The sequence below is a fragment of the Rutilus rutilus genome (assembly GCF_951802725.1).
Source record: "Rutilus rutilus genome assembly, chromosome: 8".
In the NCBI taxonomy this organism is placed as follows: Eukaryota; Metazoa; Chordata; class Actinopteri; order Cypriniformes; family Leuciscidae; genus Rutilus; species Rutilus rutilus.
Window position 1 is genome coordinate 27,964,149 of NC_140222.1, and position 27,809 is coordinate 27,991,957.

Consider the following 27,809-nt stretch of genomic DNA (forward strand, 5'->3'; position numbering starts at 1 on the left):
ACGAGATATTAAAGGGTCTTTCCCCACAGACATTCCACCCAAAGGAATGTGGTAAGCACCTATGGCCGCCACATAAACCTTTAAAGTGGACGGGGTCAGACCTGCCGTGAACCGGTCCTGCAGGAACTCCAGCACTGTACCAATTGGGCAGTTAACTGGGTCCAACCGACGGTCACTACACCAAGAAGTGAAAACTCTCCACTTCAGGGCGTAAAGTTTCCTCGTGGAGGGAGCTCTGGACTGAAGAATGGTCTCAACAACCTCAGTTGAGAGACCTGACTCTATGAGCTGGGCCCCCTCAGAGGCCAAGCCCACAGGTTCCACAGTTCTGGCCGAGGGTGAAATATCGAGCCCTCTGCCTGGGACAGAAGGTCTCTCCTGACGGGTAGCTCCAGAGGAGGCCCGTCGAGGAGTGACACAAGATCGGGAAACCATACTCTGCCCGGCCAGCGCGGGGCTATAAGAAGCAGGCAAACCCGGTCCCTGCGAACTCTCTCCAGAACTCCCGGGAGCAGAGCCACTGAGGGAAAGGCGTACAGACGTAGCCTCGGCCACGTCTGAACCATAGCATCCAGTCCCAGAGGAGCTGGATGCGTGAGGGAGAACCAAAGTGGACAGTGAGACGTCCCTCGAGACGCAAACAGATCCACTTGTGCTTGGCCGAACTCCCTCCATATCAGCTCCACCACCTCTGGTGGAGCCTCCATTCCCCGGGCCTCGGCCCCTGCCTCGACAGAGTGTCTGCTCCTATATTCTGGACCCCGGGGATGTAAGCTGCCCTGAGTGACAGTAACTTCCCCTGTGACCACAAGAGGATATGGCGTGCCAAGTTGGATAACGGGCGCGAGCGCAAACCCCCTTGGTGGTTGATATAGGCGATTACCGACATGTTGTCCGTATGTACTAGCACATGGTGTCCCCTGAGATCTGTGATAAAGCTCCTCAGAGCCCGGAAGACAGCTAACATCTCTAGGCGATTGATATGTCTCTAGGCGATTGATATGCCAGGAACGATGATGGTCTTCCCACAGACCTTGAGATGAGCGACCCTCCAGGATCGCTCCCCAACCCGTGAGGGAAGCATCCGTCGTTAGCAGTTTGCGACGACAAGGAGCTCCCAACACTGGGCCCTGGGACAGGAACCAAGGTTTCTTCCACATAACCAGGGCACGTAAGCATCGCCGCGTGACCCTGATTGTGCGAAATGGGTTGCCCCTCGGGGAAAACCCCCTGGTCCTGAGCCACCACTGCAGGGGCCTCATGTGCAGCAGTCCAAAAGGTATCACGTTGGAAGCTGCTGCCATGAGACCCAACAGTCTCTGGAACTGTTTGACAGTGAGTAGCTGGCCTAGCTTTACACTTTTCACAGCTGCAAGGATGGACTCTATACGAGGCGGTGACAGGCGCGCCTGCATCGACACTGAATCCCAAACCACGCCTAAGAAAGTGGTCCTCTGGAGTGGAGAAAGCACACTCTTCTTGGCGTTCAGCCGTAACCCCAACTCTTTCATATGGGCGAGAACAACATCTCGATGTTGAACCGCCAACTGATGCGACTGAGCTAAAATCAACCAATCGTCGATGTAGTTCATGATGCGAATACCCTGGAGGCTCAGGGGCGCCAGAGCTGCATCCACGCATTTGGTAAAAGTGCGGGGTGATAAAGCCAGGCCGAATGGAAGAACTCGATATTGGTATGCTTTGCCCCCGAAAGCAAACCTCAGGAACTTCCAATGACACGGACGGATGGAAATATGGAAATATGCGTCCTTGAGGTCTATCGTGACAAACCAGTCCTCGGACCTGATCTGTGGCACGATCTGTCTCAAAGTTAACATTTTGAACTTGAGCTGCATGACTGACTCGTTCAGAACTCGAAGATCTAAAATGGGACGCAATCCCCCGTCCTTTTTCGGAACTATGAAATAACGGCTGTAAAACCCGGTTTCCCTGTTGGAGGGAGGTACATATTCTATGGCCCCTTTCTCTAACAGAGTGTTTACTTCCTGTTCCATAACCAGAACCTGCTCGGGGCCTACCACTGTGGGCAGGACCCCCATAAACCGAGGTGGGCGTTTTTTGAATTGAATCTGATACCCTTTTTCCACGGTCTGCAGGACCCAACGAGAAACATTTGACAGTAGCTTCCACGCTGTCAAAGATTCTACTAGAGGTACCAGCCTCTCGAGACTGGTTTCTGGATTTTGTTGTTGTTGAGTAGTCAATTCGTCGCCCTGTAACGGCGCACCGGCAGGGAACGACCGAACAGACTGCTCTAACACCCTCCTCAGAGGGGGCGGGCATCCCGAGGCCACTACGTTTCCGGGTGGTCCTTGAGATATGTGCTCGCCGGAGACCGCTGCGCCCTGTAACACCGGAGGCGGCAGGGTTGGCAGAACGGTCCCCTGAGGGTACCGAAGAGAGACGGGCACCGTAAAAAGAGGTGTTAACCGCTCTGCTTCGGGGGGGACTACCCTCATTTGTCCTGAGCCCTCGAACGTCAGGACTTTTTCCCAGCAGCCTTCCTGGCAGTAATGACGGTCCGCAGATCCGTCTTACCCCTCGAAGACTGCTGGGTTTGAGCGCGCCCTCCGTGTCCCCGTGATTTTTGTGGGGGAGCACGGGAGGACACACTCTGTTTTTGAGTGGCACGATGATCAGCGCTCTTTTTAGAGGAGTGAGGCTGCTCCCGCTCAGCAGCCTCAATGAAAGAACGGCGGGGGAGAAGTTTCTGGAGTGCAGCAGCCTGTTTTGAAGCTTCTTTTGATTTAGCTACCGCACTGTTCACTGCATCTCCAAATAGCCCAACAGTAGAAACCGGAGCATCTAATAGAACATGTTTCTCTCTATCTTTGATGTCACTCAGATTGAGCCACAGATGCCTCTCAGTGGCCACCAGGGCTGCCATAGACCGCCCGATTGATTTAGCGGTCTCCTTGGTGGCCCTGAGAGACAAATCTGTGGCCCTACGCAGTTCGGCTACTGTGTCAGGACCAATACCCCCGCCCTCCTCTAAATCACCCAGTAATTCCGCCTGATAGGCTTGCATAAGGGACATCGTATGCAGACACGCTGCAGCTTGACCAGCGGCTGCATACGACTTATGAATCAGGGAGGAAGTAAATTTAACTGGTTTAGTGGGGAGTGTAGGAGCCTTCAGGGAAGATGCCGTTGCTGGAGAGAGATAGCCCGCAAGCGTCTCTTCCACCTTCGGCATCTCCCCATAACCATACTCTTTATATTTGTGGATGGAAGAGTAATGTGAGGTTTGTGGTGTGTAAACTCTATATGACATAGGTTTTCCCCACGATCTCGACACCTCGGTGTGGAGATCGGGGAAAAACGGAAGACTCCTGCGCTGAGGCTGTGCACGAGATGGCAGGAAGCGTTCGTCGAGCTTACTTTTCGAACGAACGTCCTGCCTATCCTCTGGCCACTCAATAGATAATCTGTGAACTGCTCTCGTGAAAACATCGAGCAATTCCTCAAAAGCGTGAGACTGAGGTGGCGAATCCTCAGACTCAGCTTCAACACTAACAACGTCCAACTCCTCAGAGCTGGACAATTGCAGTATTGGTGCCTCCATCGGGGGGGAAGAAACCGCAGCGCGTGCTTCCACACCCTGATGAGAGGCACTGGATCTATCAGAAGGTTGCTGAGATAAGGCAGAGCCCGTCTCAACATCCACTGATAGATCCATTTGCGAACCCCAGGTCTGAGATCGACGCTGTGCCTCGGCAGCAGCGGGACCAGAGCCCTGGGGAACGTGATCGGGATTGAACCGTGCCAACCGGGATCGGAGCATACGCAATGGAAGCGCACAGCAATGCACACAGTCACCACCCTCGAGTGCTGACTGGGCATGCTCCTCTCCCAAACAAACAACACAAAGAGTGTGTGTGTCACCTCCCGTTAAATAACGCGGGCAGGGATGGACACACACTCGATACTGCTGCTTGCTCGCCATATCTGAATAAATATATATATATATATAGACAGACAACACCAAATAACAGGGACAGATTCAACACAGAGCGCAACTGAAGACTCAGAAAGCTTTCGTTTTCTGTTTCGGGCCGGCTTTTATAGTTTCCTGGTAGGTGACGTCACCCGCCTCTGACGTTCCGCCACACCATTGGACTGATTTTACATGTGCTTCAAGAAGTCATCACGCAAAGCGTTCCCCATAGCGTCATTCTCGACGCAACGGGAGTTCCCTTGAAAGGGAACTATTGTGTTCTTAACCATATAAAAATAAAAAAAAAAATGAGAAAGAGAAACATATCCTGAATGTCCTAATCCGCTATTGTTCACATTGCTCACAAATCCAATTCGGTTTCAAATCTGATTTATAGGACTGAATGTTCATTTTGCAAGGGATGGAATGCATTCATTCAGACACTTATGTCTGATATCTGGTGTATCTACAATTTTGCAGAGAAATGTAATTTGTATGTTTTTTGAGGGGTTCAAATTACAAAAAAAGATTTGAAGAAGATACAGAAGATACAGATTTGCCGAGAATAAGAGTTTTGTCTGAACAAATCCTAAAAGATCTGATCGTAGAACTGGAGTAAAACTACAGTCTTATGTAGTCATAGTAGCATGTCTATGTAGTAGTCAGGTTATTCTACAAAGTAAAATTATTTATCAATACAATAAAGTTTATCATCCGGTTTATATTCATTATGAGATTTCTCAGCATTAAGGATTGAATTACTTGCTAGCTACATGTAAAGGTCTCTTTAAAATGGATCTCCATACCAGAGAAAGATAAGGACATCAAGGATGGTGTGCGCAGGGGGTCATGGAGGATTATTTTCAGGTACAAAGTATATTCTGGAGACATCATAAATAGTGTAGCAGTTCAATTTTATTCACAGCCTGTAACTTTCTCCACTTCTCAGGGTGATTCTGGAGGTCCTTTTGTGTGCAACAAAGTTGCAGTTGGTGTCACAATTCAAAGACTTGATGATGATGGAAGCAGTTCTGGGAGGAAAAGTAAAGTGGAAATTCCAGATGAACATCTCCAGGAACATGCTGCATTAGAGGCAAAATATCACACCAAGTAGCATTTGCAATGATGGCTTTTCTAAAAATGTACCTAACTTTCTGGTGTAATATTTAAAAATGAGAAAACATATGTCCAAACATATATTTTTTTTTACATAGTATTATCATTAAAAACTCCTTTTAGTGAATTATTTCAAATAAATGCTGCTGGGTTTGATATTTTGTAATATGATGTAAAGACATCCATGCATTTTAAGTGTAGGGTAAGTGTCTGCTTTTGGGTCACTGTATGTGAAAATGGTTACAGTTTAAAGTTTTTTCTGACAAAAAGGTCCATTGTCTATTGTCAGTATCTGTCGTATGTACTGTTGCACAGCTCACACAAGTCACTTTCAAACCAAGCAGCTTTCTGTTTTCGTTTAACTTGGTGAATTTGTGCAGAATTCTCGATTGGATCAATTCCTCTTGAAAGGTTCGGATTTCGCCAGCAAAAATTCACTGAAGAATGGTAAATGTGTCTGCACCTTAACAATTAAAAACACAATTCAGACATTACATTTAAAAGGAATGAGGAACAGGCTTTGGGTGTCTTTCTCACCTCTGAGTCTTTCGTTCTGTTTACAAAGTTTCAGATCTTATAAAGCTGAAGTGTATAAATAGTTTATTTAATTTCAACTGAATATTCTTTGGAACAAGTCACCCAATGCCATGTACTTCATCTACCTCTGCAATTCCCTCAACTCAACACCAGAGGTCAACATCCCCAACTTTCAAAATCTGACTTCTAAATGGAGCCTTTTTCCAGTGTTCTCAGAAGCAGAAGTCATCATAGTCGGATAAACTTCTATAAGGGTCAATGGGAGACAACAGCAAATATATTCCCATTTGCTCCATTAGCGTAATAAAAAAATCCATGATAACGTTTCTGCGACTTTTCAAAAGACTGGAAAAATATTGAGAGAATGATGTGGAATTTGCTGTCACTCCCTCAGCCGTTGCATTAGAAACACCCTCACAGCAGTTGTTTTTGTTTTTGTTTTTACTGCCGAGGTAATGTAACACACAGTACAGTGTAATTCAATAAAAAAAAGTAAAACTTTACTAGATTTGCGATGTCGATAACTGTGGAAACACGTTTTCATCAGTCTGTGAAAAGGGTCTCTATCTCCCTCTCTTTCCTCACCACCTGGGTTATTGTGGTGGTTTTCCATCAATTTATATTGATGTTTAAGGTTATGAATTGTAAAATATTCAAGGAACAAGATGTATGCTGACCTGCTTAGTACTTCTAGATCTCGGCCAAACCCTCTATGACCTGAAAATGAGATAAAAAAGATTAACAAAAACAATATTCACTTATCAAACTGAAGAAAAAAAAAGACTTGTGGGCAGCTCAATGTCTCCACCCACCCTTATATTTATACAGTGTTTTATCATGAGAGCTCACTGATCGTCTTCTTCATCATGACCATCATCATCATCTCTCTGCTCCTGCTGGCCTCTCTGCTGCCACACCTGACCTTCACTGGTGAGACCAACCGAACTGAATATTGATTCATCACTAATTCAATGTCAGTATGGTCTCTTTTGCTGATGCCTCATGTTCCTTGTCTGGTGAATATGTCAACTAACAGCACTATCTCTCTCTCTCTCTCTCAGCTCATGTGAATGTGGGTATAGTGAACGGCAATGAAGCCAAACCTCACTCCAGACCTTACATGGTTTCTCTCCAGACAAATGGGCGACATAACTGCGGTGGATTCCTCATTTCTGATCAGTTTGTCTTGACTGCTGCACATTGCCAAAATAAGTAAGACTTTTGTTTAGTCTGAATGGAATAATGATCAAAAATTGCAATAATTGCTCAAAAAAAGCAATATGTAATTAATAAGTAATCATACTGGTTATGATCAATTATTACCTACATATTTTAAATCGCCCAAAATTGGGATACATAGCCCATGTATTTCTATATATATATGGATAATTAATTACAACAAATTATAATCAGTTATGAATATACAGATAGGCTAGAATAAATCAATTTTCAGAATAACCTTTAACAGAAGTAATTTCACGTCGAATAATCTGTTCGTCCACCGAACCGACAGTATGATCTTCTTATCAACTCTCAATAAAGGTTATTCTTCTGGTCATGAAGACTAACTTTCCTGTTCTATTAGATTACTATAAAGTACTCAACAATATAAAAGCTTGTAGCTTAAGGTCTCACATTTAAGAGACTTTGTTAGGTGAGCAGGAGTCAGAAGCAATCAAGCGTAAAATGGGTTTTAATAAATTAAACCACAAATACATAAGACTGTACTTAAACAAAGAATACATATAAACAGAATAATGAAAAGTAAAGAAAGAAAGAAAGAGAGAGCAGATCACAGAATGGCAAATATCACAAACAGTTAACAGCAGCAAAGAATTAAATCACCTTAAAGCAGGGGCAAACAATCTTAAACGCATCTAAATCTCGATAGAAATAATACTGGCATGGATCTTTGGTGCTGAGCAAGAATGCATGTGTGTGTGTGTGTGATGATGCTCGCTGGGTCCGGGAGTTTGAAGCGTTCTTTCAGTTCTTCAAGAGAGCGCGTCGCCGGTATATATATATATAGCTAAGGCAAACCGAGAGGTTTAATTCGGCACCAAGAAAGATATGTCTGGAAGATACAGAAGTAATATGAGATGGGAAACATACATACACACAGGAATATATCATATACATTTTGGAATGACTTATATTATGAGTTAAATGGAAAGAATGTTTGTGTATGTATTGGTGCATCTCTCAGAGGTTAAAAGCTTTCTGAAGCTTAGAATGAATAAGTCATCGTGATTTCGTCCAGACGCTACAGTGAAGTTTTCTTTTTATATGAAATGACAGTAGTATAATAGTTTACAGACTTTGTTTATCAAACCAGTATGCTCAATATTTTTTAATAAAAGAATGCATAAAACTGTGAGAAATAATACTACTTTCTTTCAAAAGAAATGAAATCCTGACAGCTGTGGTTGGCGCACATAACCTAAAAAATGAGAATGAGGGTTCAGACCGCGTCGGAGTAAAGTCCTACATCAAGCATCTGGACATTAAGAATGACATTATGCTTTTGCAGGTAAATATCTACACTTGTTCCAGTTGCAGAAAAAACATAATCAAACAATAAAATAAAAAAATAAAAATTCACATTCAGGACTTCTGTACATTAACTGAGAAAACATACTAAACTGTGGTTTAATCTTATGGAAGATTATTAAATCTGTTCATTAATAATGAATGCTTTTGAATTTCAGCTAGAGAGAAAACTCAAACCAAGCAAACATGTAGATTGGATATCATTACCAAAGAAAGAATCCATCGACAAAAAAGATCCTGATTGTAGTGTTGCGGGCTGGGGATGTCTGGCAATGAACTGTCCAAAGAGTGATCGTCTAATGGAGGCCAAAGTGAAGATAATGGATAACGCAACATGTAAAAAAAAATGGGGGAAAAAACGGAAATACTCAGAGTCACAGATGATGTGTGCATATGGCCACGGTGGATCCTGCAAAGTATGTAATAATTTTCAAGTGAGTTTTAATTGTGATATCGCATTTTAGTGACGTGTTGATCTGTGTTTCTTAACAGGGGGATTCAGGAGGTCCTTTGGTTTGTGAAAACACTGCAGTTGGTGTCACATCTTTCGGTGACCATCGTCAATGTAATTTACCCAAGTATCCTAATGTGTATACTAAGATTTCACCATTTCTTCCATGGATACATAAAAACATGAGAAATGTTAAGGTACTTTATTGAAAGTAAAAAAGGAAAAGTTTTTACTGAATTCCTCCAAAAACACAACTTTTATCATTAAAAGTATCACATTGTAAGCATCAATCAGTCAAAGTGTCTTCATTTTCACAACCATTACAAGTGGGGGACAAAGCATTTCACATTAGCAAGTACGACCAGAGGTGGACAGTAACAAAGTACATTTACTTGAGTAGGCTACTGTACTGTAAGGCTGGAAGCTTACGCTGCTATTTTGAACCAATAATCTGAACGAAAGGCAGTTGAAGGATGACGTGTATAATTGAAATCTTTGGGTGCTCGAGCTTTGCCCTATTTCAAAATTAATCAAAAGTGCCTGTCTCAAACAAATATCAATGATAATATTGTGGTCAATAAAACAAAATGCATTTGATTATAATTAACATGATTTACAAAACTAAAGTAGCTTAAATTCACGTTTATTTTTTAACGTGTTGCTATGGGTTGCGTCAAGTATTTAGTCTGAGCCGTCTTGCTTGCTTCGGTCTTGACTGACGGGGTCAGTCTCCGTCTGTTTTCGAGGGTCTAAAACTCTGGAGTAGTGTGTGGACGGCAGCTAGGCATAACCGTAGCAAAAGTTATGCGTTTTAAAATGAAAATGCACTAGTGTAAACGTAAGTATCCCACAGTCTGCTCAGGAACCGATGCTCTCGAGCCAAATATGGTTCTTTTAGTGAGCATATGGTTTGACGGCAGGAAAAAAATAAACCAGTTTTTTTTATTTACTTTTTTTTAAATAAAAGGTTGTGTGTCGATTCAATTAAAAAATCCACATATAACATGTTTTAAAATATGAAATAATTAATTGAAGCCTGTTTGTCATGTAATACACACATATAATACACCAACCAATCGTCATCTGGAACAAGAAGTTAAAATTTCATTGGACAATGTGAAGTGTAGCTAACAGACGAATTTACATTAAGAAGCTATCTGAATCTGCGTCGTTGAACTAATGGATGTTAATTGACCACAAAGCACTGCACAAAACCAGCACCAAAAGTAGCATTAATGGTTAGTATAGTATTCAAGTCACTTGTATTTAGTCTATATTGATACACTGTTTACCATTTGATGAAGCCCGGGCCTACAGGCCTACTATGTGAAGTGTAGGCTGTAGGCCAGTGTAGGCCAGCAGCCATGTCACCCTGTAGCCCAAGACTGGTTGCCCACTGAAGCTAAGCAGGGCTGAGCCTGGTTAGTACCTGGATGGGAGACCTCCTGAGAAAACCAGGTTGCTGCTGGAAGAGGTGTTAGTGAGGCCAGTAGGGGGCGCTCACCCTGTGGTCTGTGTGGGTCCTAATGCCCCAGTATAGTGACGGGGACACTATACTGTCAAAGAGCACCGTCCTTCGGATGAGACGTAAAATCAAGGTCCTGACTCTCTGTGGTCATTAAAATCCCAGGATGTCTTTCGAAAGAGTAGGGGTGTAACCCCGGCATCCTGGCCAAATTTGCCCCTTGGCCTCTGTCCATCATGGCCTCCTAATCATCCTCATATACTGATTGGCTTCATCACTGTCTCCTCTCCACCAGTAAGCTGGTGTGTGGTGGGCGTTCTGGCACAATATGGCTGCCGTCGCATCATCCAAGTGGATGCTGCACATTGGTGGTGGTTGAGGAGATCCCCCGCTTCTATGTAAAGTGCTTTGAGTGCTGAGAAAAGCGCTATATAAATGTAATGAATTAAAATTAATTATTATAATTATAAATTATAAATTAAAATTAGGCTGACAACAACACGCAAAATGGTGACTTTATTATTTTAACATTTTTGATCATTTTGTATGGAGTTTCCTTTGTGTCTTTTTTATTCAATCAAACATACTGCGTAAACAGTAAAACTAATTATTTTGTAATAAAAAAAAAATAAAAGATTGCAAAAAAGTCTTCTTATGGCTAAAAAATAAAGAAGTTGATAAAATGATTCGCAGTGCATGTAAATCTTCACAGTGGTACCAGTTATTTTTCTTTGTGCATTTTGAACACTTTTCATCACAAACGCACAAATTTTGCTCTCTTCTATCTTTTTTGTGGGTCTAAATCTTTTGCTTGGGTGTCTCAGTGGGCGGTCTACCAACCAGGATGGAAGGCCCTTTTCTATTGGTCACCCTGGATTGAAGTTGACCACGCCCACTACGTTTTCCCGCTGCTGCCGAGCAGTGTGTCTGAGAGAAGAGCGAGTGAACTTGTAACATGGCGAGCAACAGGTCCTTCACTGATTTAATATCATAAACTCAGTGACAAGTGAACTGAATTATTCTCTTATTATGCTCTCCCATTTTAAATACTTTTAAATACATTTAAATACATCAATAGTATAATAGTACAGTACTACTGGTCAAAAATGTGCACACAGATTACTTTTTTTTTTTCTTTTTTTTTCTTTTTTTTTAAGAAGTCCCTAATGCGCATCAAGCCTGCATTTATTTGATAAAAAATACAGAAACAAATTCTATTTTTTATTCTATTTTTTATAAGGTTTTCTATTTTAATATACTTTAAGTGAAGTCTTATGTTTCCGCAAATCTGCGTTCAGGGTTAAGTACATAGCTACTAGATCCCAGTTTAAAGGAGTCATAACCTAGTATTACATTGGATACCTACTGCTGTATTATAGTCTTTCAGGCCCTTCTAAAAAAGAAAAGTGGAAAAAAAATAAACACAGACCTACTTTTACCCTTATTTCTGAAGGCATTATTGTCTCGCGAGATCAATGCGATGTTTTGGCTGTCGTGGACGCTCATTTTAATAATGCAAATGAGGAGCGCGTTGATTGGTTGAAGGAAGGGGGGGGGTTGACACGCAGGTAACTTCAGCATCATTACAAACTGACATCATGGCGCAAGTGGTGAATGTCATTTTGACTGAGACATATATTAACATCGGTAACGAGCTAAAACGTTTGTTGCTATTTTCTCCCACATAGGTTTACCTTCGTTTGTTGCTATTTTCTCCCACATAGGTTTACCTTTTATTTAATGTTGATTACATTAACGGAGATGTAGTCTACTTATTTTATCAGCTTACAGTGGTTATTGAGATGAGACGTTTACTATCATGTGCTGTTTTTGCCTTGTTTCACGTTATTTAGACATTCAATATTTTTCTTCTTTAGACAGGTAACGTGTTGTTTTTCTTTATGTTTATTATTACTTGACTGTTTGTTTTATTTATCTATGTATCGTTATCTATTCTATAAAAAATCAATACAATGATATGTTGTCATAGTTATATAATATACAATAAAGCGCACACACATAACGATACGCCAGTTGAAAGGGTTGTTGGGACAGCGTCATTAAAAATGAATTTCATCCACTGGTCCCTGATAGTTTCGTCCGATTTTGGGAGATAAAACACATTTATGTCATGATTCTGCCTTCTTGTCTCTGATTTTCCCTGGTCTTGAGGCAGGATCATGACAGGCCCATGTTTCATGTGCAGCACATGGCCATTTGTTTGGCCATGTGCTTGCGTTGTCTCGTCATGTAACCCCGCCCCCTTGTTTAGTCATTATTGTTTCACCTGTGTCCCTGGTTAGATTATTGCTTTACCTGTGTCACCTGTTCCTGATTAGTTTCTCCCTTTTTAATCCCCTCATGTTTTCTGTCCTGTGTCGGTTCATTGTGAATACTGTGGTGATGTTACTCTGTGAATCTTGCCTGTGCTATTATTTCATGTGAGTCATTGCAAAATAATTCCTGTGAGTATCCTGTCTTCGTTACGAGTCCTGTGAAGATCCTGTTCGTGTATTTGCTGTTAGTTAGTGTCTAGTCTTCTGTCAAGTTAATAGTCTAGTTAGTATCCTCAGTCTTGTCTTGTTTTACCCCATTGTGGGCTTTATTTTCCCCTTTTTGCCTATAATAAATCGTGTTTAGTGTACTTTGTCTGCGCCTGGGTTCTCCTTCCTCATCATCATAACAATTTACATGTTTTTTATGGCAATCAACCACAGAGCAAGTCCGGTGTGCACTCGGTTTCTCCATCTTTCTCGACTGAACTGACTATGAGGGGGAGAGGGGAAGGGCAGGCTTGCTTCCTGCTGCGGTGTCCATATATGGTATATCCTACTACCTCATGACGTCAAGAGGGAGCTGAAATCAAAATCTCGTATTTGAGTGCGCGTGCACGCGCGCTGGTTTATTTACCCTGAGGTAAACAAACGCTTCACTTTTAAATATCGGCTTCCCGGCCAGTGTATAATCGTTAGTCGATCATAACATACATTGCTTCTCGTGGAAAAGTGAAAATTGCAGGTTATGAATCCTTTAAATGAAGCGTGGGGCACATCTGGTGGGATTCTAGATTCCTGACTAACTGCTTGACTTTAACTAAGTTATTATGCAGTTACAAATAGGGGGCTAGATAAGAATACTATTGAGGTAATAGCAGGGTTTGGAGTGGCATTATCTTAATGTACATAGCCATAACTTCTGGTTATCGTTTGGGCTTTAACTAAGTTGTTATATGGGCGACTGTATGGGGCTACATGGGTACTTTTGAACAATAGCAAGCACGTGCGGCATTGTTAAACTGCTTTAGCCATACCCTTTGATTATCGATCAGACTGGCGAGTTTATGATCGTGAGATCCGCGTAAAAGAACGGCCGGCGCAAGACTCTCTGAGCGCATAGATTCCTAATGAAAGAGTAAAATATAAAGTAAAGAGTTAAATGGAATAATCAAATGTATTGCCAAACTATTATATAAATGACCAATAAGCAATTGGCAATCTAACCTAAATTCAAGGTTGTGATAAAATGGAGTCAGATAAAAGTTGAATTGGAATTAAATTACTTTGCCACGCGGAAAAGACAGTAACACGCAGTAAACCTTCACCTGCTTATTGGAAACTGTCTTTGGACCGATTGGGCAGGCTTTAGAGTACTTAAGTACACTTTTTGAGTATCTACTTTACTTGAGTATTGTTTTTTCTGGAAGCTTTTTACTTTAATTTCACTACATTTGAAAGACAAATATTGTACTTTTTACTCCACTACAGATGTGTACTTCTTTTGTTGGGGTGGTAGGAGTGTTAAAAAAAAAACATTTTGTATTACATACAACAATGCAACAATAATAAAACAATACATTGATATTTACTTTTTACTTTTGATACTTAAGTTCTTTTAAAAATGAGTACTTCTGTACTTTTACTTAAGTAAAAATCGGTCTTTATCGGACAGTATCTGTACTTTAACATAATGAAGTTGTTTACTTTGTCCATCTCTGAGTATGACTCATCTCTTATCAAAAACTGGAATAACTATAGTATAATACATAGAGATTCATTAGCTCAAGGGTCAGTGACATGCCATGCATATTTTTGTGTCCAAGTACATTATTTCCTTTTAAATTCAAGATGGACCCCAATTGATCCTTGTGTTGGTAAAAGTGTTGGCAAAGAACTGAACACAACAGAGTACTCTGCATGTTGAAAAAAGATTCTAAAGAGGTAACACCAAAAAAAGTGACACCAAAGGGAAGGGAGTACATGTTGAGCACGCAGTCCAAAAACAAAAGGAGAAAAAAATAAACCAAAGCAGAAAGCACAGCAAGAGAAGAAAGAAAAGATTTACTCACAGAAATCCACCCACACTCATACCACTTTGTCCACTTGCACTCCTGAAGTGAGACAGAGAAAATGTCTGTGTGCATCCCTGTTTGTTGAAGAAAGACATATTGTGCTGTTTATATAATAAAACATTTTATCCTGTTGTTTATCATGTTTGTTCGCTTGATCAGTGAATTTTGCAGCTTTTGATTCTTTTGCTGTAGTAGCTTGTAAAGCTCTTGGAAATAAATGAAATAATTTGGTGAACTGATATGGAACTGTAATGCCGCAAGGCCTTGCCAGGAACTACTTTAGTCATGCAGTTATAGAAAAAATAATCAGCAGCTTAGAATTGTGTCGGCCAATCAGAATCAAGAGTTAGAGATGTTGTTAAGCAGTTTTTTTAAGAATATTAATTTGTATGTGCTGATTAAGACTTAGGCCTACATCTTTCAGGAATCAGTCATTGTGACATTACCAAAGGAGAGATCGGTTTGCAACTCTGCATCGGATTGTTCTTGTATATCCTGCCTATAAATCTTAGCCTTTTAGGAATGATATTATGCTTTTTTAAGGGTAACAATCTGCATACCATGTATAATGAAGTGTAAAATATTAAAGTACCAAAATGCATACATGCTTAATTCTTATCGTCTAAACCATCTTTAGTCTGAATAACAAGAACAGTATCTTTTCATCACTGTGTTGCTCATACTGCAAGAAGAAAAAAAGAATCGGGGGCAACTCAGTGACTCCACCCACTTTTACAGTATATTTATACAGTGTTTTGCAATGAGCAATTCATCATGACCATCATCATCTCTCTGCTCCTGCTGGCCTCTCTGCTGCCACACCTGACCTTCACTGGTAATATTGATTATATTTCAGTATATTATGATGATTTTTAAGAATGTTTTATTTGTGTATGTGCTGAATAAGTTGTCTGACAGCACTCTCTCTTTCAGCTCATGTGATTGTTGGTATAGTGAACGGCACAGAAGCCAAATCCCACTCCAGACCTTACATGGTTTCTCTTCAGAAGAACAGGGAACATATCTGCGGTGGATTCCTCATTTCTGATGAGTTTGTCTTGACTGCTGCACATTGCTGGGATGGGTAAAAGCTTGTTTAGAAATCACTTTTGACTGACAAAAGGAATGCAGTACAACCACACAGTGTTTCATATGACATAAATGACTATCATGACTTCCTCTTTCAACAGATATGAGATTCTGACAGTCGTTGTTAAGGTACAGCAAGAGTTCAGATCACATTGAAGTGACATCCTACATCCAGCATCCAAACTATACATTCAATTATAACTGGAATGACATCAGGCTTTTGAGGGTAACAAACTGTAATACTTTTAGTTGTTCAAATAGTATCTGATCAGGAAACTGTGGCACAAAACTGACACACACTATGTTTGAATTTCTATTGCAATTTCTTACTGTAAGAAATAACGGAAGGGATTAAATTAATTTCTAAAATGGGGGGAAATGAAAAATGCAGAAAATCTTAAAAATCATTGGTAATTTATTAGTCATTTTTGGTTGCTATACACAGCAAACATTTAAAGGTAGGGTTGGCCATTAATTTTATAAACACTTTTGTTATACTGTTGAAACTCATCACATCCTGCTAATAATCAATAATAGAAGTGGTCTTATTAAAACATGTACATATATCTTCTGTAAAAATCTCAGGATCAAAAATGTTTGTCCAATTATTGCATTCGGTCCGAATACAATGATACAATGTCCTACCTGCCTATCAACATATCGTCGCTGTTGGGTGGAAACCTCAATAGGGCCTATGTCCAAATTTGTTTAATTTCATATTTTTTCACAAATCAATGCTATTGGTCAGTCCCCACGTGGGTCTGTTATTTTTTACAAATTATTAACCAATCTAAAGTGTTGAAAATAGCTTGAGCGCAAAACTCTTAACTCCATTGGACACTTCAACTGTCTGAGAATCCTTGTAACTCCACCTCTTCTTCACTCCGTGGGAGCCTCCTTGGCATTTTGTCTCATCAAGATTGAAAGTCGCAACAATTAAGAAATCCTTGTCGAGCTACACGTAAAGCAAGCCTTAACTATGATTTTATCTGTGTTAAATGATTATTGATGTATTTTAAATATTTACTTATTACTAGGCTTATTATTACTAGGCTTATTATACTTGTGCATTGAAGTTTTTAAATGTATCTAATATAATACTTGAATTGAATTAAATGTTTTGGATCCCTCCGTTAAATTATTATTTTTATTATTATTTTACTGACTCGAAGTTGGCACTGTGCATGTAAAATACCCCAAGTAGCAAGGTTTTTATTTATGGGAGAAAAAAGGGCTGTCTACTGGCGCCAAGTAAGCCTATCTTTGGATAACTCTGTCTGTTTTTTAGACAATAATAAGTGAAAATAGTTAGGTTAGATACATTTGAGTAGGGCTGTTTTGTTAAAAATCGATAGCTGTTATAATTCAGTGCAGAAGGAAGCCCGTGAGCCATGAAGGTAAGTTTGCATGCAGATTAGGCTAATTTCCGCCTATTAGACAGCCTAGTCAGCTCATCGTTTTTTGTTTTGCATCACTTATAGCTCTTAAACCTTTAAAATGGAGTTTAGGAAGATGTATGTAACCACAGTCGTTAGCTTTGGTTAACTATTGAAGCCTTTTCTCTAGTCAAAAGGCTTAACGCGACCGCCGACTTTGTTTGCGTGCAGATTAATTTCCGCCTATTAGACAGCCTAGTCAGTTTATCGTTTTATTTTGGTATTGCATCACTCATAGCTCTTAAATGTTTAAAATAGAGTTAAGGAAGATGGATGTTACCACAATCATTAGCTTTGATTAGCTCTTAAAGCCTTGTCTATTGTCAAAAGGCTCAACGTGACCGCAGACTTTGATGAACACTGCTGGCAGCAGCGACGTCTATGTCCGTACCATTCTTATCAATGATAGCGTAATCTCCCTGCCCCCAAGTCATAAATCTTGTATCTCCAATTAAACATGATTTTGGGGAAATGTTGTGTTAATGTTGATACACAACAGTATATGATAGCAATATAAGGTATAATACCAACTTTAACGATACAATGTTTAATAGCTTTTTTTTATTTCCTGAAAAAGAATGGTTTTGGAGATGCGAGGATTATGCCCGACAGCGGCGATATGTATATCCATACCTCAGCGCACCCTGCTCACGCAGACATGACACGTCATCAGCGCGTTGTAGTCACTGAGCTACAGTTACCGAGCGTCAAAAACAAACAGCAGCCGCCTTTTGCAGTTCCTCCTGAATCAAAACAATGAGCTTATGTTGTGTTCCCGCCATGTCTTAACCATAATTACGAGATGGCAACCAGTGACGTTCTACCCGGAGCAGTTCACGTCCTCAGACTTGGATTTATGTGTTTCTATGTCAACACTATCAACGCCGAACAGCAGTCAGGTGGTACAAGTAAGAGCTCTGTAAGTTGTTTATGTTCATTATTATTGCAGTGTTATGTACTTTGAGTACTCTCGTCTCGTGATGCTTTGCAAACTTTCATGTTTTTGAAGGAGGTGTGGCTTTGGAGAGCGCTCTGAAGGGAGGGTGGGATTTCATGCTTTCAAAGCTAGCCTGCTATTGCTAGCTGCTCCGAAATTGCTTACCCTACCTTAAATAGTGTAGGAAATAGGCTTTTTTTTTTATGTGCCAAGAGTCTGAAATTATTTGTTTGAAGATTGTCACTATAGTAACCGCCTTTCTAAGAGCCTACTCTGCTCTAATTGGTCAGTTGACCCAGTCTGTTGTTATTGATTTACTGCTTGCAGCACATGTCGGAAACAAAGCACCTATAACCATATTTCAATTTCAAATCCTGAGGATTCCTCAGCACTTATACACTGTGGTACGAACATTAATGTGTCTGTTTTATCTAATCAATTCGAGCCCTCATCCTTTTGAAGTACAAAGTAGATTCGCGACGCTGAAAACAGCACATTCTCCACATGTCAACAAGCACTGGGGACAGGTGGACGGCGACAAGATCCCAGCAGCAAAGGGGATGTTTTTTTTAGAGACAGCGCAGGGCTGCAAGCATCTAGTAGTGACGGGGTCCCCATTAAGTCCCCATTAAAGTCCCTCACCCAGTCTTCGGCCGCTAGTGTCACAGGCTCACTCCCCTGGTCAGATTCACGCTGAGGCTCCACTTCCGGGACGATGGCAAGCTCTGTCCTCTTGTCTGTAATGCTGTAGCCCAGGGGTCTCTGGTTATCGTAAGCCGCCCCTGGCAAAGACTACAAGAACCAGACAAGTCCTCTGCACAGACCCCTATGGCCAGTTTCGTCTCCATACCAAAATATACAAGTACCAAAATATATGCTTACATGATTAATTCTTCTCGCCCAAAGAATCTTTGGCTTCAATATGAGACTGCAAGGATTAACAATAACAATACTTTATTATCATTGTGTTGCTCACACTACATTATTTCTTTTTAAAAGGAGGTGGAGTAACGGTCACCCTTAGTGACTCCACCCACCATTAAAGTATATTTATACCGTGTTTAGCCAGTGAGAGCTCAGTGATCGTCGTCTTCATCATGACCATCATCATCATCATCTCTCTGCTCCTGTTGACCTCTCTGCTGCCACACCTGACCTTCACTGGTGAGATTGACTATATAACAGCATATTATGATTATGTATTGCATAAAGAATGTTTGATTTGTATATGTGCTGAATAAGTTGACTGACAGCACTCTCTCTCTCTCAGCTCATGTGAATGTGGGTATAGTGAACGGCACAGAAGCCAAACCCCACTCCAGACCTTACATGGTTTCTCTACAGACAAATGGGCAACATAACTGCGGTGGATTCCTCATTTCTGATGAGTTTGTCTTGACTGCTGCACATTGCTGGGAAAAGTAAGTCTTTATGAGTTCAAATCTCCTTTTACTGTTACTGCAGTGCAACCATACAATATATTCTATGACATATGCGCATTTCCAATATGCCTTTTAAACAGACAAATGCTTCTGACGGTTGTGGTTGGTGCTCATGACTTGGGTACACATCGTTCAGAACACATCGGAGTGAAGTCCTACATTCCGCATCTAAAATATATATCCAGGCCTATGCAGAATGACATCATGCTTTTGAAGGTAACATCCTGTAATACCTAAATAAAACAATTAAAAAAAAAAACTTAGCCTTCAGGACTTCTGTACAAAAACAGTATAATCCAACGAACTTCAGTCTTAAAAGATTGTTTATTAAAAATGGTTGTATTTTTTAATTACAGCTACAGAAAAAAGTCAAACTAAACAACAAAGTTAGACTGATATCATTACCAAAGAAAGGAGAAGACGTGGGAACAGATACTCTCTGTAGTGTTGCCGGCTGGGGAAGACTGAAGACTAATGGCCAACTGAGTGATCGTCTAATGGAGGCAAACGTGTATTTAATGAATAACAAAGAATGTAGCTATAGATGGGGAAAGTTCTTCTCAGTCTCAAAGATGATGTGCACACATGGTCATGGTGGATCCTGCCTTGTATGTTCAAAAAATTATTCACAGACTTATGGTAATGTACGAACTGGTTTCACTAGTGACGTGTTGATCTGTGTTTCTTAACAGGGGGATTCAGGAGGTCCTTTGGTTTGTGGAAACACTGCAGTTGGTGTCACATCTTTCGGTGACCCTGATCGCTGTAATTCACCTAAGCATCCTGAAGTTTATACCAAAATTGCAGCATATCTTCCATGGATCCGCAGAGAAATTGAAAATATTAAGTGACTTCATTGAAACTAAAAAAGCAAGAATTTGTTTTTCTTTAATTCTTCTATAAACCTATTAAAATATCACATGGCAAGCATCAGTTATAGTCAAAGTGTTCTCATTGTCACAACCACACCCTCACTTTCCAGTCATGACTGTAGACTCATATCTCATTGAATGGGGGAAAACTGAAACACCAAAACTGTTGCTATTACAGAATTTTTTTTTATTTCAACACAGGAATGGTATCATGAACTTTTTCTGCTTCAGCTAAAACATAATAATAATAATAAATGAAATAATGTTTTATTTTATTTTATGAATAAAACATTTTTTCAGACAAAATAAAATATCAAATAAAAACAGTAAAAAGAATCCAGGATTTGAGTTGTAATATCTTCCTGCAAAAGTTTGGCAAGTCTTTCAAGCTCACACCTGTTTTCTCACATCTAACAGAATTTACAAGAAATATTAGGCTTGGATTACATCATGTGGCAGATTAGTCAACTCCCATCAAGAACGCAAACATAACACCTATCTTTTCCACTTCATTGCAAAGTGAGAACCACATGAAGCTGTGAAAGAGGAAGTATGAGCACTATAAGGGGCAAAACCATGCAGACCACTTTACATGAAATACCATCATCAACACTGAAGAGAACTTCAGCACTCCAGATAAACCTTCCCAGAACAGCATCATGATCGTCTCCGCGCTTTTGCTAGTCACCCTGCTACCATATCTGACCCTTCAAGGTAAGTCTGATAGAAAAAGAGAGATTTCTATTGCATTATGTCAATCTGAAGGAACATTTAGTCAAATCTATTTCTAATCTAACCAACCTAAACTAATTTCTCTCTCAGCATCTGTGGATGTAGGTATAGTGAACGGCACAGAGGCCAGACCTCATTCAAGACCCTACATGGTCTCCATTCAAAGAAATAACAAACACATATGCGGTGGCTTCCTTGTGTCTGAACAGTTTGTCATGACGGCTGCACACTGCTTTACACAGTAAGTTTTTTTGTTCAGTTAGAAGTTTGTTGTGAGTCAAAGAGTCCCAGACCGCTGCAAAAGGGTCTTCACTTGGTGTGACTACTTACTATATATATGATACCAAGATTCTAACATACTATGATTGTACCCAACCGAGTGGGTGCACGACTTAAAGGGAGTCTGCCAATTATAGTTTGAACCCAAAATGTGTTTATACTTAAACATAAACCAAACTAAAGTTGAGCTAAACATTTGTGGCTTTGCAATGGAAGCATCATAACAAAGTATGCTATTACAATATGGTTCTAAATTCATATTGTTATACTGCAAGTCAAGCCTAAAATGCAAAACTCAGTTTTGAGCAGTCCTCATTTACAACTAAAACGCATGTTTTCTTCCTCATCTTGACAGAGGAGAGAAGCTGACAGTCGTGTTTGGAGCTCATGATCTCAATCGTGGTACTAGCCGCATGGAAGTCAAGTTCTACCACATCCACCCTGGGTATGAGTCTAAGAGGCTGCTAAATGACATCATGCTACTTCAGGTAAATGACTCAGCTAGATTTTTCACGGCAAACTTCAAGAAAATTATTTTATCCTTAACTATATGCTATACAAAATTCCGAGGAAGAGAAAACTATACTGAATGTCCTAAACCCTTTAGGCTTTGTTCACATTGCACACAAATTTGATTTGGTTTCAAAACTAATTTCAAACTAATTCAAAACTAATTTACAGGACAAACCACATACGCATATGGATGTGGTTTGTATTGGGATTGTAAACAACATTGATTTTATGTTTGTTTGTTTTTTCAAATTACAAAATAAAAATAAGAAAAGCCTTAGAGATATAATCGGATAACTGGTGTAAAACTGCAGCCTCATGCAAAAAAAAAAAAAAAAAAAACATACACTGATGAGCCAAAACAGTATCACCACTCACAGGTGAAGCAAAAAATGTTGATCATCTGCCAACAAGGTCACATGTCAAGGTCTGGGTTGATTAAGTGAACAATCATTTCTCGTAATCAACATGTTGAATGCAGGAGAAATTGGCAGGAATAAAGATGTGAGCCATTTTGACAAGGGTCAAATTTGTATGCAAGGAGACTGAAACGGAAGGCTTGTGGGTTGCTCCCGGTCAACAGTGGTGAGAATTTACCAACAGTGGTCCAAGAATGGGCGCATCAATGCACGAGGACAACAAAGTACATTCCAGGATTTTTCTCCATATAGTGGACTTCAATGGGGTTCAACGGTTTGAAGGTCCAAATTGCAGTTTCAATGCAGCTTCAAAGGGCTCTACGTGATCCCAGGACTATCTGCTACTAACTTCTTAGTGCCAGAGACCACAGAACACCCCCTTCAGGACTCTTGTAGAGTCCATGCCTTGGCGGTTTGATGCTGTTTTGGCAGCTCGTGGAAGACTAACAGCATATTAGGCAGGTGGTCATAATGTTTTGGCTTATTGGTATATGTAGCAATTACAAAGTACTAGCACCTAGTATTCCCATTATCCTTTTTTTTAAATAATTAGGTTAAATTTGTCATTTATATTCATTTTGAAAATTATCAGCATTAATGATTGAATTACTTGATGCAGCTGCATATAAAGGTCAAAAAGAGCAAAAAAGTCAACTGGATCTCCATACCAAAGAAAGATAAGGACATCAAGGCCAAGGCCCAATGCAGTGTTGCAGGATGGGGGAAAACAACCACCAATGGTGCGCCAAGTGATAAACTTTTGGAGGTTGGTGTCAAAATCATTGATAAAAAAGAATGTCAGAAATCCTGGAAGGAAACGTATTTCCCCTCAAGGATGGTGTGCGCAGGTGGTCGTGGAGGAGGATTTTGTCAGGTACAAAGTATATTCTGGAGACATCATAAATAGTGTAGGAGTTCAGTATTTTATTCACATGCTGTAAATTTCTCCACTTCTCAGGGTGATTCTGGAGGACCTTTGGTGTGCGACAAAGTTGCAGTTGGTGTCGTTTCATTCAATCAGCTAAAGAACTGTGACTCACCTACATTACCCAATGTCTATACCAAGATTTCCAAATTTCTGCCTTGGATAAAATGTATTGTTGGAGGTGTGAAGCAAAATCTTGATTAATAAACATTTTATTTTCTAACAACACACTCTCTTGATTGTATGTGTGGATTTTTGGAGATTTTATGATTTGACATGTTGATCAGATGTGACACTTTTCAGTGGAAAGATGGTCTCGACCCTTCTCAGCAGGTTTCCTGTGGGGGGCTGATGTGGTCAGACACCCTGTGAGAAACTCTAGTTTGCAAAGACATCTTAAATAGAAAACCTGATGACTGTGCAAAAGTAATGAGAGTCATCACCATAGATTAGAATAGATCTATTCTTACTGGAAGCACCTACAAAAATTACATGTCAGCTCACACCTATTATGAGTCTACTACTAGCATTAATTGTCATTGAGAAAACTGAGGAAATTATTTAAAAATACCACATGTTTCCACACATGTTTCTCAGAACAGTCTCCTCATCTGCCATTGGCCAAACAGCCCCGTCCCAAACTCACGCCATTGGTTTAACTGTTGCTATGTCAGGCTGGTCAGGATTTTCAAAGCAATTAGGCTAAGCAATGTTTTGACTAACAAAGCCACAGTGTTTGTATTTTTCAGGGAAATTAACCTAAAATGTGTTATTTATTGTATTAAAGGGAAAGTTCACCCAAAAAATGTTATCATTTACTTGCTCACTTTTTTCCATACAATGAACAATGTTAATGGGGTTGGGGTTCAATCATAGTTTGGGTGAATTATCCCTTTAAACTGGGAAAAAATTTTTTTAACATAACTATTTGCATTTGATTATATATATTGGAAACATCCAAGAAATGCAGAACTGTGGTTTGCTGTGAAGGAATGCCTGACCTGGTACTTTGAGTAGTAAAAAGGCAGTGACACATTTTGCACATACCACAAGCACAATGAGGCGCTAAACTGCTATTCTGCTCGCCACAGCTATGATTCACACTGCACATCACAGATAGGTTCTTTCATTAGTAATCCTTGACCTTTACACATTGCACCAGTGCCATTAAAGGGACTTTTTTTTAAAGTGTATAGTTATTTTTTGATGGCATAATCGATGGGAAAAAAAGCTTTAATAAATTATTTGCAATATGGTATCGTTGCAGGTCGGAAAAAAAATATGTGAATGAATTGTTCAGTCCTATTTGTGAATCATACCAAGCGCTTATTAAAAAAGAACTGGCTCAAAAGACCCATCTATTAACTGATCTGGTCCAAGTTTAAATCATTTTGCCCTATTATACACCTGGCGCAATGCAAGTGTTTTTTGCTAGTTTCAGCACAACGCAGTTTTCATTTTCACATCCTGCGCCACATTGTTTAATGGGCGTGCAGGTCTGAAAACGAGGTGTGTTCGGGCGCATTTTTTGGCATGTTGCTAATTTGAGGCAACTAAAATAGCAGTATTTTTATTTATTTTTTATTTAAAGAGCACATAAGTAATATGTGCCTTAAATTCCACTATGTAAATAGTGAATCCACCATGTTGTGAGTGAGCACAACTGGCTTTTAAAGGTAATGGGAGATGAGACTCTGGTTCATACCTGTCAACCCTCCCGTTTTTCCCGGGATTCTCCCGTATTTTACATTGCTATCCCGCTATCATCCCGTTTAAATATTTTCCCGTATTTCTCCCGTATTTTTAATCTTTCTATAATATTTTTTTTTTTTAAATCCCAATGGGCGCAAACCAGTTAAGCGAAAATCCCGCCCTGCAGCTAATTTCATTGGTTAAGGTTACAATGACGGGTAGGTTTAGGGATCAGTGTTTGGTGTAGGCAATCAGTACTGTGATTCACATGACCAATAAAATCTTTAGAATCGGCTGCAGGGCGGGATTTCCACTGAAGTAGTTAGGGGGAAAAAATCGCGCGAAGAAGAACAGCAGCATCCGAGGATGGACGAACATGAGAGAGATGGCATTAACACACGCAGTTATGTCAAAATGTCCGTTTTGTCGAGTATCCTCATAAGAGCAGTCTGAGCAGTCTTAAATTAGTTTAAAAAAAAGTCGTAAATGAAAGCAAAGAGTTGTGAGAGAATGAGACGCGTGTGAGATCCGTCAGCGGCTGTTTTTAAAGAGACAGTAGCCAATAAAGCTTTCTGTCAGTAAAGTTAATCAAAGAACAAAGGTAACAGAGAAAAGCACTCACTGCTCTTGACTAAAGATCTTTTTTTACTTTAATAAGGATTAATCTATGTACAATTTAAATTGTATGCAGTGCAAACTGTTTGATAACTTCAATTTCTGTATATTTTTCCTACCTGTTAGACAAATGTTTAAAATATACTGTTTTATGTTTTTCTACCTTAATTTGGAGATTAATTGTGAAATTATTACATTATAAAATGTTAAAAAGTAAGTTTTTTTTAATGGCAATTAATCGTGATTAATTAATGCAGTTAATTGTTGCAATTGATAAAAATAAATAAAGAAACATGATATAAATAAAAAATAAAAAAATAAATAAAGGACCGTTTTGGTCAAACAACGACCCCTAAAGTCGCTGTGGACTACTTGTATTTAACGTTACTGTCGTAAATACCACTCACGCAGAGCAGTCTCTTCACTCACGGCCTGATCCCCTCCCCCCTGTATACCGGTCCCTGTTCAGTCGGATGGAAGCTGTAACGAGTGGAAATAAGGTGTGGCCCCTTTAAGAGCTGCGCGCGCCCTGTTTAACTGTCGGCAGTCTGTATTGTATGTGTGCCTCGAACACCCCGTGTAAGCTGGTTGTTTCTATTTGATGCTCATTCTTGTCCTATTTTTGTCTATCAAGTAATGCTGTGGACGGTAGAACGTGTGACAGACAGTTACACGAGTTCGATTGGGGAATAAACACAACGCGTTACAAATCGTCGGACATCGAACAAGCACAGCTAGCCTCCGAAGATGTCTACTAATCCATCAACAAGAACGCCAGGTGCTTTTTAGCTCACACCAACGAGTGAAAGCTTGTCCGAGTGATATACAATATAAGCAATATACTTACAAGTCCAACAGCATGTGAGGACGTGTTGGGGGAAGTGAGGTAGCCTATGCCGTAAAGCAGTCGAATTTTGTAGTTCTTTTGTGTGCGCGGGGTTACTACCCGAACCCCGAAGTTTAAAAGTACGATTAAAAACGATACAGACCCCGTCAGGCTATGGCAGACATGTCATTCAACCAATTGTAAGTCGATGTACCATCACAAGAGTCTTGGAAATATATTATGAAGGTTGAAAAGTTACCTAGTGCTGCTTTAAACTAGCAAAAGTGGATTTGGGCATGCCCTAAATGCACTTGCGCCGCACGCTTTAGACCATGCACTTAGATCATTAAAATAGGGCCCATTGACTCACTGATCTGGTTGCAGTGGTTATCAAGTCAACAGCTCACTGAAGGGGAAGATTTTCTGTGAATAATGACTTTTACTGTCCTGCCTTTTATGAGCCATGTTCACCATTAAAGAAAAAGAAAAAAAACTATTCCGAATGTCTGATAGTTGGTTCCACTGGAAGTCAAATGACATTACAATGAGTAATTGTGTGTTTGACTTCCTGTGTTGTATTTATTCCAGTAAAGAGATGACTGTTCTTGGCGAAGAGTAGAGTAAAGTAGGCGTTAAGGGTTAGGGTTCATAAAGTAGTTAATGAACTTCTGGCCTTGAGTGTATCAACTGTTGACATCCACAACTACAAGGAAGCATGGAAGAAATACAGACAGAACATAATTTGCCATATTGTAGGTTTTTAGATTAGGGATTCTATTGCTCTTCTCTTTTAAACCCATCTTTGCATATATTCTTGCGAGGAGATTCAGGAGATCCATTGCTGTGCAATTCAATGGAGGTGGGCATCGTCTTCTTCAGCATAAAGGGATGCAAATATCCTGATATCAGTATCATTCAGAAAAGGTTGATTGTCGACATTTTTGACAATACTAATATTTGGGAATATAAATACAGTTTAAAACTCTAATTTGTGTGATTTTTTTTCTAGAAAGATATATAGGGTTGGAAGACTGAATACACCTCAAAGTTTGAACAGGCCAAAGTTACCATAAATCAGACATTCAGTGTGTTTAAAACTAGCTAATATGTTATACTAGATGAAATAACTCGAACTTATCTAATATTTGCACACACACACAAAAAAAAAAAACATAGGATGTGTAGTACATCTAATGTATTGAATGAAGTAGTGGGACACTAGTCTGTACCCTATTCAAAATTCCACATGAAATCGCATGTTCTCTGCTGTGTAAAATCTGGCAAATTCACTGCATACTATCCATTTATCTACTACACATTCACAATAACCCATGACTTGGGGATTAAAAAAGAAAACAAGTTTAAATCAAACCAGAAGATCACAGGAACCCATAAATTGAGTTTTCCCCATAGTTTTACCTAAATATGCTGGAGAAGATCTTGTATTCAAGGAAAGCTAAACTTATTTGTAGCACACTATGCAATAGGTGGCAAATTCAGCATTTGACATTGACAGACTCTGTCTGTCAGGATGTGTCGTACACGTGTCGTGTCATGTGGTGGAGACCTATATAAATGACTGGTGGTCTCATCAGCAGCGTCTTATCAAG

At 40.0% G+C, this 27,809-nt stretch overlaps 2 protein-coding genes across 2 annotated transcripts; both read left to right on the forward strand.

Annotated features, from left to right (window-relative positions):
* Positions 1 to 6,083: 6,083 nt before the first annotated feature.
* LOC311295630 (granzyme G-like) lies at positions 6,084 to 11,031 on the forward strand (the record flags this gene model as incomplete). The annotated part of the gene is made up of 6 exons (XM_084417097.1): positions 6,084 to 6,541; positions 6,673 to 6,823; positions 8,015 to 8,141; positions 8,320 to 8,577; positions 8,654 to 8,739; positions 10,902 to 11,031. Exons 1-6 carry the CDS (start codon positions 6,478 to 6,480, stop codon positions 11,029 to 11,031), a joined length of 816 nt encoding a protein of 271 aa, XP_084273223.1. The 5' UTR covers positions 6,084 to 6,477.
* Positions 11,032 to 18,984: 7,953 nt separating this feature from the next.
* On the forward strand, positions 18,985 to 23,418 carry LOC311295631 (mast cell protease 1A-like; the record flags this gene model as incomplete). Its single annotated transcript, XM_084417098.1, has 10 exons — positions 18,985 to 19,051; positions 19,158 to 19,308; positions 19,410 to 19,545; positions 20,022 to 20,042; positions 20,822 to 20,915; positions 21,024 to 21,174; positions 21,568 to 21,700; positions 22,761 to 23,015; positions 23,100 to 23,247; positions 23,354 to 23,418. The coding sequence occupies 10 exons, from the start codon at positions 18,985 to 18,987 to the stop codon at positions 23,416 to 23,418; spliced, it is 1,221 nt and encodes a 406-aa protein (XP_084273224.1).
* Positions 23,419 to 27,809: the final 4,391 nt, after the last annotated feature.